Consider the following 11,757-nt stretch of genomic DNA (forward strand, 5'->3'; position numbering starts at 1 on the left):
GTGGTGGGTGGGGGGGGGGGGGGGGGGGGGGGGGGTGGAATGCAGTGACAGTAGGGATACTTCTAGAAATGAAATGCATGCTATGACCATTGCCACCTACAGGCAATAGTCTTGCTGCCCAACAGTGGGAAAGCTGCCAGAACCTCCTCCCATTAAACCTATTATCACAGATGATGGCAAGTATCCAGAAGTATCTTTCCAATAGAGCAGAGAAGCAAACCCCCAGAACCCATGCACTGCAAACATTCCCTCACTGATAAAGAGGTAAAGCAGATTTCCAGTGGACTCTTCACCTCAAAAGCCTATGCTGCTGAACAGCTCAGAGGACCATGAATACCAGGGCTTAAAGGGCCCCAGCAATTTAACTGGTAAGGGAGGAAATTTCTTTGGGCCAAGAGGCAAGGCGAGATTGCAGGGTTCTCTATTAACGTCCCAACCTAAGCAGCAAAGGAAAAAGTGGTCACATTGGCAGCTTATACAAGAATTAAAAGACATACTAAAATGGAAAACACAGCTATCTGCAAGAAAATTATTTGAATCTCCTGTCTCTCAAAGAAGGATACCCCACTAAGATTTTTTCAGTTTGATGACTGTCCAAAAATTGCCAAAAGGGCCAAGCAACAGGAAGTCAAGCAAGTGTGCAACCACCACTAAGTTGCAAAACCCAGTTGCTGAGTTTGAGGGTTTTCTTCTGAAAAAGGAGGAAAAATTAACCTTGTCTCCTGCCAAGCAGTATCTTTCAGCTACTGTGCAAGTTTCCTTGAGACAAGGCCTGGCTCAGTTGAGCAAGACAGCTTTTGAAGCTCTTAGCTCCTGAGTGCCTGGAGGATGATCAGAAGAGCATTCAACATTCTCTAACTTTCACCTTGGGTACGTATGAATTGTACTGGATTAATATGAAAGTCTAAGGGACTGAAAGATTTGGGACTGTTCAGCCTGGAGAAGAGATGACTCAGAGGGGACTTGTACGCCCCTGATATATTTATAAGCTGCCACCATCAGGGCTTAGGGGAGCATCTATTCACTAAGGCTCCCCAGGAGAGGACAAGAAATAATTGGCACAAACTGACTGAAGATCGCTTCAAGCTAGACATAAGGAGAAACTTCTTTACAAGTCGAGTGCCGAGGGTTTGGAACAGTCTCCCCACAGAGGTGGTACAGTCATCCACCATGGCAATCTTCAAAACACATCTTGATGCCCATCTTGCTGGGGTCATCTGATCCCAGCAGTCTTTCCTGTCCAAGTGCAGGGGGGCTGGACCTGATGATCTGTAAGGTCCCTTCCAGCCTCTAACAACTATGAAATTAAGTGGAGTATGATTATTCTTCCTCTCATTTGGGAGTTAGGGCATAAGATGGACAGGAAAATGCCTTGATTCAGAGGAAATTTCAGTACACTGATGGGAAATACTGTACAAAGAACAGCCTTACCCTTATGAGGAGTTAATGGGTTCCTGGCATGAAAGAGCAGATCTCACAAAAAAGACAGAAATATCAGTGATCGCCATGAAAAGCTTGAGATTGGATGAATCAGTGGACTCACAAAGGGGTTCATAGAGTCTCTGCCAAGAGAGTTGGGCAAAAGTGTAAGTGACTGTTGTCAGGCTGGGCCCTACCATGGATGAGGACAGAGGTCTTCCTTAAACATTCTCAGATGAATCACTAATATGCTTCAACAGGTAAGAGTACTGATATGAAAGAACCATTATTCTCAGTGAACAACAGATGCCTTCTCCTTTGCTGATCTAATCCAGTCAGCTATAAGTGACAGAAGATGTTGGCAGAGGAGCTAAGAATCTTGACTCACACCCTGGATGCTGTTTATGAGGAAGGGATTTTTGTTTTGGCTAAAGCATGTAACTCAGTGAACTAGTAACGGCCAATAAAGTAGTAAGAGGAAAACCAGATAAAAAGAACAAATACCTGGGATGTGGGAGGCCCATATTCAAAAAACTGTTCCGACTTGGAGCAGGGAATGGCTCCAAGGTGAATGGCTTCACTCTGTGAGCTATTGCCTATCCCAGGACAAACCTCATTCTCACCAGAAAGCCCAACCTGGAAATGAAAAGCTTTCCCCACAACTTGTGTCAAAATTGCTACATTCCCAGGGAGGGAGAAAAAAAGTTAGTCTCAATAAATCAGCATTTTCCAATGAAAGGTTTCCACTGAAAAACTAACCCCAAATCTAGCTCAAACAGGCAAGCGCTTCTTATCTTCTAGGAACAGCAGCAACTTTTTACAATCTTTTCCTTTTGAGCCTCTAGCACTTAATAGCAAGAAATGCATCCTTCCCTGAACAGCTAGACAGAACGTGCTGATGCAATCAAGCATCTTGAGAGCAAACAGAATTTCCTGAATCCCTTGACTGACTTAAGAATACCCTGGCATCTCCTTCACCTTCAGACTCAAGGTCTGTCTCCATGGGAAAATGTAAAAGCACCAAAGAGCTACCTCATTAGGCTGTGGTCCCAGAGCTAAGGATCATGCAACATTTATTTTAAAGATACTTCCATAAAAGCTCTGCTAGCTGCTAGATGACAGAAATACTAGCTTTTTAAAAAGCACTGAACTGTGGAACTAGAAAGGCTTTTCTTTCTACGGCACTGAGCCACAAGTAAAAACCATTATTTGTACACAGGCAGATATTTTACACAGGCTTTTAGGCACTTGTTTTCTACACTATGGGGCCTTTTTTTTTGGTACTGTTCAGCCCCTCCAAACTGATGCACTGAACATATCCTTTGGGTAAGCAGGAAACTGTGACATTACTGATAGGTTTTACAAAGGGACTGCTTTTGAAATTTTAGCCTGTGGGGGGATGCTTTGTTTAACATGTTTCAAGTTAAAGAGATGTGCATGTGCAAATGATTACTAAAAGTGTAACAACATACCTATAATTGGTTAATTAACATGCAATTTTGGAAGTGATGGTCACACAGCTCAGGAAAATATAAGGAAAGTCTCAATTTTGTTATAAGACAAGAACAGGATTTAGAATCTTCAGATAAAAAAGTCAGTTACAGATGCATGCTGGTCTTCAACTTCAAGCCAGAAATGGAAAAGATAAACTCTCCGGACGATAGTGTGTCCCTGATATTGGACAGTTATACCTGTGGACTGCAAGAAAGCCATTACCCTTGAAGAACAGCACATCAAAACATGCATGGGTAGCAATACATATACATCAAGAAATGTGTCCACAATGAGAAGGAGCATTTGGTGCTGCAAACACTACCATATTAAGAAGCGTTTATTACCATGAGCACAGTTTCACTGAAAAAGGAAGTCAATGAGACAATTCTCATTTTTTATCACTTTTCTATTCTTAATTTTTGTTTTTTTTGGTAGGGCCTACACGTTTGGGTCCTTATATAACACAAAACAATTTACATATAACAAAGCAAACATTCAGATGTATTGAAAATTAGTAACTGACCTGAAAAAGAAGTATTGCCAGATCTTTGCGATGCACATTTTTATTTTTGCTTTTCCAAAGAGATGGAAGAGAGGAGATAGATATAAGGAGAATCAACAAACCTGCTGCTGTTCTGTTAAATAAAATAAAATAAAATAAAATATCAACAAAAATCTCCTTTAGAAAACCTACAGGAATAACCTCATTAAAAGGAAAGCCAGCCTTGTTGTTTTTTGAAGCCTTGTCATACCCAAAGAGTCACTGTAATCTTTTCTTTCCTCCACTCTAATTACTCAGTTTTTGTTTTGTGTGTGCGCCTTGTTCTTCATATTAAGACAAGCACCCATCATTTTCAGTTTTTTCTGAATTGGTTTTTTGGCAAGTGCTTGAATTGAACAGAAACAAATATCTGTGGTTTAAAAGTAATTTGTTTCAAGTTTTGCCATAATATTAAAACCCAGTGGTATCCTGCAGGGTTCGGTCCTTGGACCGGTGTTATTTAATATCTTCATCAGTGATTTGGACGGAGGTGTAGAGCGCACCCTGTCCAAGTTCATAGATGACACCAAGTTATGGGGCAAAGTTAACACACCAGAGGGCAGAGAACAGAAACAGGCCAATATGGACAAGTTGGATCAATGGGCAGCATGAAACAGGATGCAGTTCAACAAAGACAAATGCAAGGTACTCCACCTATGGAGGAGGAATCCCCTGCACACCTACAGGTTGGGGGATAACCTCCTCAGCAGCTCAGTGGCTGAGAGGGATCTTGGAGTCATAGTTGACTCCAAGACAAACATGAGCTGGCAGTGTAACAAAGCCAATCGCATCTTATCGTGCATTAGCAGATGCATGTCCAACAGATTGAAGGAGGTGATGCTCCCCCTCTACGTGGCATTGGTCAGGCCGCAGTTGGAGTACTGTGTCCAGTTTTGGGCGCTGCACTTCAAGAGGGATGTGGACAATCTGGAGAGTGTGCAGAGGAGGGCCACTCGTATGATTAGTGGCCTTCGTGCAAGACCCTACGAGGGGAGGTTGAGGGATCTGGATCTCTTCAGCCTTCACAAGAGATGTCTGAGGGGAGACCTTGTAGCAGCCTATAAGTTTATCAAGGGAGGACAATAGAGAATTGGAGATGCGCTATTTACCAGGGCACCCCCAGGAGTAACTAGGAATAATGGGTACAAACTAGTGGAGAGTAGATTCAGGTTAGACATTAGGAAGACATTTTTCACAGTAAGGGTGGCCAGAATCTGGAACGGGCTGCCAAGAGAGGTGGTACTATCACCCAACTTGGAGGTCTTCAAGAGGAGGCTAGATAGGCACCTGGCTGGGGTCATCTGACCTCAGTCCTCTTTCCTGCCTGGGGCAGGGGGTCAGACACGATGATCCTTCATGATCTCTTCCAACTCTACAATCTATGAATAAAACACTGCCTTTAAATAACCACAAACATTTTGAAATAGCAGTAGTCTAACAGTATATTTCTAATAGGAGGAAGGCTACTACTCATGATTATTTCTTTTTAAATAGTGATAGTCTTCACACTTTATTTACCATTGTAAAACTGAATGCAGTGTTCATTAAAAGATCCAGACTGACAAGCACAGAATGTGCAGGTATGGGGGGTGGGGAGGGAGAGCAGATGCACTGCATGCTTTTGCTTCAACCTAGATGTACAAAGAACCACAGGTAGCATTAAAATGGTATAATTCCCATGTCCATTAATTCTTTGGCCTCTCAGCAGGGATTGTCAAAGGTATCTGTATGGTTCCTGTGATATGCACTCATGAAAAACAAGAACTGAATAAATACATCCTCTATAAAAAGTCTGCTGAAGCTGATTCGAACTTGGTAGTGACTTTCATGCACTAATATATAGCCAACATGAGAATTACACTGAGGTCTACTCAGTATAAGTTACTTAAGGAGCCCTGACCTGGGATGCTGGAGATATAAAAATGTTTAATAAATGTACCTGGTTCGCACAGACACTCTAGTTTACCTACTACTATTTTACTTTCTTTTCCACCCCTACTCCATCAAGTGCCACAAAGTGCCACCTCCGTGCTAAATTACTGTTTCAAGCCTTTCCAAAGACTCCATGAAAAAGACATCCACAAAACATTCCAGATCAGTTAAAATATGTTTATGGGAAAATCCAAGATATGCAATCACTGCTCGTGTACTGTAATTCAACAAACTAGGCTTGGACTGTATATGCAGCCAAAACAATAGCCATACGACAAAAAGATCTCATTTGGGTATTTCTAAGATGCTCACCACATTAAAACCTGAGCAGGTGGGCAGTGGTTGGGGCCAGTCAGTATAAAAATTGCTAGGATTGATTAAAACAGAAAGGTCAATGTTGGAATTATAACAGGGCACCAATAGTTCTGAAAAGCTTTAGATTATAGTTTTTTGTTCTCCTCCCAACCCACACATCATGTATCATTGATCTAAAGCTGTATCTTACTGATGCACTGTCACACAGTACTTAAATGGCTCCATCAGGTACAATACCTCCTGTGAGGCTGTGAAAGGCAGTGTCAAGTTCAAATCAAGCTTCTTATTTCTCTGCATTAAGCATCATGTGCTATCTACCTGAACTGAAGCTGGACAAATTAGTGGGACTGAAAACTAGACAGGTGAAAAAGATAAATCCTGAAAGATGACCAGGAAGAGTGCAAAAGAAATGGAGCAGATCATGGAGAGAAGATGTACCAGAAGGAATATAGGGGGAAACTGAAGGGGTGGGTGAAAGTGACAAAGGAAAGAAAAGCACAACCTGTACTTGGACAGAGAATGGAAAGAAGAAATGGATTAGGAAATGTGAAACAGAAAGATATGAAACAGGAGACATGAAGAAACAGGGGAAAAGTTCATCTGGTTACTATAAGAAATTCATTATAGACTATTATTCAAATTACTTAAAATTAGGTATCGGAATTCAGAAAGACACTGTCAAAGCAAATGGGTTTTAGAGAAATGCGCTCTCTCATGTTTGTCAATGCTATTTACCATGTCTGTACCCAAATGAAAAAGTTTCCTTTAATTAAGATCTTTATTTTCATGTACAATTTGCAATTTGTCTATAGTGAAAAATGCTTTTCTCCACATGAAATTATAGAACACTGTGCCTTTTGTTACAGTATTGTAGGAAAATTAAAAGTCCATTTTCATTCATACTAGTGAATAACTGACGTTTCTATAATCACCTCATTTAAATTCTGAATCTCAATACCTGTTTCAACCAGTTTTCAATAACAGAATTCCTCACATATATCAAAACTCAGCCTACATCTGTGAATTGAGAAATAAAAAGTTGCAAAGAAAAAAAATGTTACCCTTACACAAGAGAAATATTTGGTTCTCTTCCAACAACAGGCATCAAGGGAAACATTGCCAGAAGCCAACATAAGAGAGTCCAGCTTACTGCTGTTATCTAAAACAAAGGAACAGAACAGCAGCATATTTGGAGGTCATTTTGAACAGAGAATTGACTGAATGGAGAAAACATTTCAATATATACTATATTGAGCTTGCAGCATAGCAGCTATTGGCAGCCCCCAGAGGTGAAAAAAAGTGATTGCATATATCTGAGATAACACAAGCAGAAAAAAATTGATGGAGTCACTTATATTAGAGCACTTTGGCTTCATTTAGAAAGGTGCTCCAATTCAAGAAGGCATTTAGACAACTGCTAAAGTCATACTGAAGCCAATGAGAGTTAACAAGTTATGCATATGCTAAGTACTTTCCTAAGCCTGGTAAATAATCTTATGGCAGCGAGGAGTGATAATGCAAATATGAGACCTGTACACAAGTATAATGTTAAAAGAATTATCCTACAATTAATAAATCATCCCTATTTTACCAGGCAGCAATATTTTCTAGTTCATAAATTAAAGTAAAAAATCACGTTTTACTCATCATTTTCTAAGCAATCTCTAACTTAGCCATAGCAGGAAACCATCAAAAACTGAGAAAACTGAACATTTTGGTTTGAGAAAACTTTGTCATGCTTGACTTGGTACTAGGCTGCAGACACATAAAAGTATTCTATAGTAGTAGCATAAGAAGGGGCGGGCAACCAGGGAACATGAACCAGGCATTGCCTTAATTCTGGTGCCCCCCCCAATTTCTGGCTCCAGCAGAGGCATAGAAGGGCAGCTCCATGCATGGGGCAGCTTTGACACATAAGGAAGCACCAGGCTGCTACAATGCCAATCACGGTGGCACAGTCAGCCACTGCTGTGGTGGTGGCTAGTTTTGTGTTCTTCTCAAAGGGCAGCACTTGGGGCTGCTGCCCTGGTTGCTCCTCCCACCATTTATACTAGTGGGCTCCAACGATCAGCAGCAGTGCAGCAGCAGCAGCGTGCGTCAGAGTGGCACCCTGGGAATTTTAGTTCTTTAGAGTGGCAGTGGATTTTGCTACTGCTGGGGGCAGATTTCACCCCTGCACCCCATGGCACCTGTTCTCCTCCTGGTGCCTGTCCCCACAGCCTCTGACCACCCCCAGATACCCCTCCATTGCCTCTGCCTATTCCCTGCCTCCTCTTCCCACCTCCCCACAGCCCTAGAAGGACTCCAGCCCAGCTGCAACCTGAGGCACAAAGCACATTTTTATTCCAGCCACCACCACTGTGGTGCTGCTGCCACTGCATTGTGGAGGGAGAGGTAGGGGCAGAGGCAGTTGTGGGATGAGGCAGCGGCATCTGCAGCTCTGGTCCTGACCCTACCTTGGACTCAAGTCAAAGATTAAAGGTTTTGCCTCCATATTACATGGGGGGGGAAAAGACCTTGTCTTGGATTAGAGTAAATACTTTAACTAAATTATCTACTGTACTCCAATCAATCATGCATACCCCCTTTGAGGTCCTTAATGTTTACAAAACAGCTACGTTGTATTGACACTTCTGCATATGAGTATTTATATTGATTTCAACACAAGGACTTAATAAAACATTGTATCACAAAATACTAAACTGACAACTGCAGCTGTCCTGAAGGTAGGATGAAAGCATGACATGGAGACTATGATGGGGGGGACTCCAGGAGAAATCTTGTGTACTCAAGAAACCTGTCTGGCAAGGACAGTGACTACCAAATGCAACACAGACATCCCACAACCAGTATCAGCTGTCAGTTTAATGTCACGGCAACTCAGCTTGTTCAGCAGCCTTATTGCTTTGGCTTAGCGATAGATTAAAAAAAAATGCTGCATCCCTTTGCCTTCCTAAATATTACTCCTCATCTCAATGCTTTCTTTAGAGAAAAAATAATCATAAAGTCCAATCCTAGTAACCAATGACAGAATTATTTTGGCCAAATCCATACCTTTGCTTGAGCCCATAGCTGTGTGATCACTGGCCAGCCAGCAAAAATGATGAGACCAACAGTAAGTGTAGAACGGTAGAAGAAGCTGAAAACCTAATAGAAATTCTAACATGAGATTGAAAAAAAATAGGCAAGTGACATTTTCTCAGGCAGATAAGTTAGCTGAGTACTTTATTAATAATACTAATCAAGTACTTACTAATATTTCAATTCCCAGAGCACAAATGAATAGGAATCCAATAGACTGATGCAGAGGAAATGTCAAGAGTAGTGTTATAAGATCTTGAATCACTGGGAATCTGTTCAAAATGATTGGGAAGAATAATGAATGTACATTTAGTTAAAACAGAGAGGGTCTCCACCCTAATCACAGATGGTTCAGAGCATAAGCATTCACAAGAAGCCATTTTTTCTACTTTGACCTGTATTTTTGCAAGTATCAGACTAACCTCTTTAAATTGGCTGCTGACGAGCATTGACAAGCATTTTACACTACGGTCAGTATCTACCAAAACTAATGCAAAGTTGAAAAGCTTTTAGAAAAATATACTCAGTTAGGTTTATTGGCATCTTACTATAAAGTCCATTAATACATGCCAATCACAATAGTTTCCCTGAAAATAAATAAGTTATTAATATTAACATAACAACATTATATTAGGCAAAGAACTGCAACCTCAAGTTTACATGTATTTCCATAATCTAGAAGTTTTCCCCTGTCTTTACTCTCCTAAGGGAATACAAAACCGAGAATAAGTCTTGCAAAATGAGGATATGATCCTGGATGGTACCACCTAGCAACCTCATTTCCAACAGAAACTTGCCAGTTCTACCTGGAGGACCAAAAAGTTAATTGGGGTGGAGAGAAAAGTTGCCCAAATTATAGAATAGGGTACTGTAATTCTACATTTTAACCACTTCAAAAATCATTCCTGAACTAAAAAGAGCTCCACCATGCAAGGATATTTTGTTTTTTGAAAGATAAAAGTTATTTTTACTATTCAAGGAGGCAGGGCAGGGAGGATATCAGAGACCAACTCATTCAGAGAGGTGTTTGCTTTCACAAGCTGCACTTTACTCGGTCAGATGTTAACTATTTACTATTCAAGGTTTCCTAATACAAAAGACATTATGGATATTACTCTATCCACTAGGGGGAAGATAAGCCAGTGTCCTTGAATGAATCAGAAAACAAAATTTCATTAAATCAAATGAAAAAAATATTTGTCAATACCTTTTGGATAATCTAATCATCACAGAGGAAAGAGACATGGCTTTGTCTCACACAGCTTTATGCTTTACTTACTCTCTCACAACAGCATACCAAACTGGTACTGGTAACAGACAGTATATGTAATAGGTCCAAGGATATGCTTGAATCAGCAGAAAAAAAGCCATAAATATTCCAACAGCTGAAAAGCCATATGCAAAAACAGAAGATGCCTGAAAAACACAAAATGATTCATATAAATATTCCAGATGAGCTTAAACATGGGAGCTTTATACCTGAATGAAGCAACTGAAACCTGTGCAACTGTTATGCCTGCCAACACCCTGTGTATGGATTTTTCAGCATGTAATTTTTTTAGTGCAATTTTTAGAACACATATTTCTACTGTATTAGGAATTAGCATGATAGGAAGTTCAATAATTAACTTGAAATACAGACCATTACATTTCTACAGGAAAATCCACATCTCTTCTCAGGACCTACGGATAGATTTCACAACTTGCCTTATGTAAGTAAAGCTTTCCTATACGAGGATGGGCACCAGAAGAGGGTTGTAGTTTGCATTTGTTTCCTGAAAACCATCTATCTGTTATGTATAAATCTTCTTTAAAAATGTGTTTGATGAGTTTTATCGTTCATGCAAGAAAGTAAAAAGCAACAGGTATTGTGAGGATCCCTTCCTTATTAAGGTAGTAAAGGAGTAATGTTTTAGCTGTGATGGTCCACAAGAGACCTGATAAAGGATGTCTTGCATTCAAAAGCTTGTCTAAGTTTATCCCAATTACACAGTTGGTCCAATAAAAGCTATCATTCTAAGCAATCCTTGCCTCTTTCATTATTAAGAGTAGGATCAATGCAAAACATATGCCAATCCCATTGTGCTAACCACTCTAAGGACCCAAGACAGACCTTGTCCTGAAGAGCTTACATTGAAAGCCCAAGGTTGCAGATAACAACTGACAAGAGGTAGCTATTGTAGAGAGGGGTAAATCAGGACTGTCCATGTTCTGAGTGCCCGGAGGCTGCATGCCCGCAGGCTGCACACAACAGTCAATGGCTAGGAACAGACATTAAACATAAACTGGTTTAAGTCATCAGAAACTGGTTTAAACCTGTAACAACAGATGTTCAGTGCACTTAAACCACTTACAAAATGGCCAAAACAGGCTTTAGGTAAACCTGGTTGGATGTAGTATCAGACTTAACCAATATAGGTGAAAACAATTTACAGAACTTCTGTCCCAGACCCCTTTCCGGTTCAAGTTAATTCACAGTCCTTCAGCATCCCACGATGCTTTGCAGCCAAAACTGCAAAGCCTGGGCTATGTTGTCTGTTCCAGAGAGCAGGGTTGGCCCCACCCCTCTGTTCCCCAGCTGAAGCATTGACAGTGGCTGGCTGGCTAAGAAGAGGGGTGAGGGTGGGAAATCCTGCTCCATAAAAGCAGCTCCTTCCAGGCTTTTCCCCACACTCACCACTGCAGCAGAGGAAGGAGGGTAGCCAGACCCTGGGGCCAGGCAGGTGGAATGAGACAGAGGGCAAGAGGGGGCTTTAAGCCCCCTCCCTCCACCTGGGACTCTAGCCTGGGTTGGTCTGGCAAAGCCTCAGCAGCCCCTGCCAGGCTTTTCCCTGCTCCCGGTTCAAGTGAAAAGGTGGGGTGTGTGGCTACATGTCAGCCAGGCTGGCAAGCTGAGGCAGGGAGGGAAGGGGGCTTAAACCCCCCACTTCCTTACCAGAAGGGACCCCAGCTGGGCACTGCACCTCTTTTCCCCT

The 11,757-nt window shown here is 41.4% G+C and overlaps 1 protein-coding gene across 2 annotated transcripts in view; it reads right to left on the reverse strand.

The window, feature by feature from the left end:
- PIGN (phosphatidylinositol glycan anchor biosynthesis class N) overlaps positions 1-11,757 on the reverse strand; it is a 224,123-nt gene that overhangs the window by 54,797 nt on the left and 157,569 nt on the right. For both annotated transcript variants that reach the window (XR_002098336.1, XM_019521634.1), the window contains exons 15-19: positions 10,062-10,198; positions 8,955-9,054; positions 8,756-8,848; positions 6,769-6,860; positions 3,437-3,548 (exon numbers count right to left, since the gene is read on the reverse strand). Coding sequence is in view for 1 of the 2 variants with exons in the window: in XM_019521634.1 (XP_019377179.1) it covers positions 3,437-3,548; positions 6,769-6,860; positions 8,756-8,848; positions 8,955-9,054; positions 10,062-10,198 (534 nt within the window). In the remaining variant the exon portion in view is untranslated. The remainder of the gene's footprint in view (positions 1-3,436; positions 3,549-6,768; positions 6,861-8,755; positions 8,849-8,954; positions 9,055-10,061; positions 10,199-11,757) is intronic.

This window comes from Gavialis gangeticus, unplaced genomic scaffold (genome assembly GCF_001723915.1).
Source record: "Gavialis gangeticus isolate Ggan-Ray unplaced genomic scaffold, GavGan_comp1, whole genome shotgun sequence".
Classification (NCBI taxonomy): Eukaryota; Metazoa; Chordata; order Crocodylia; family Gavialidae; genus Gavialis; species Gavialis gangeticus.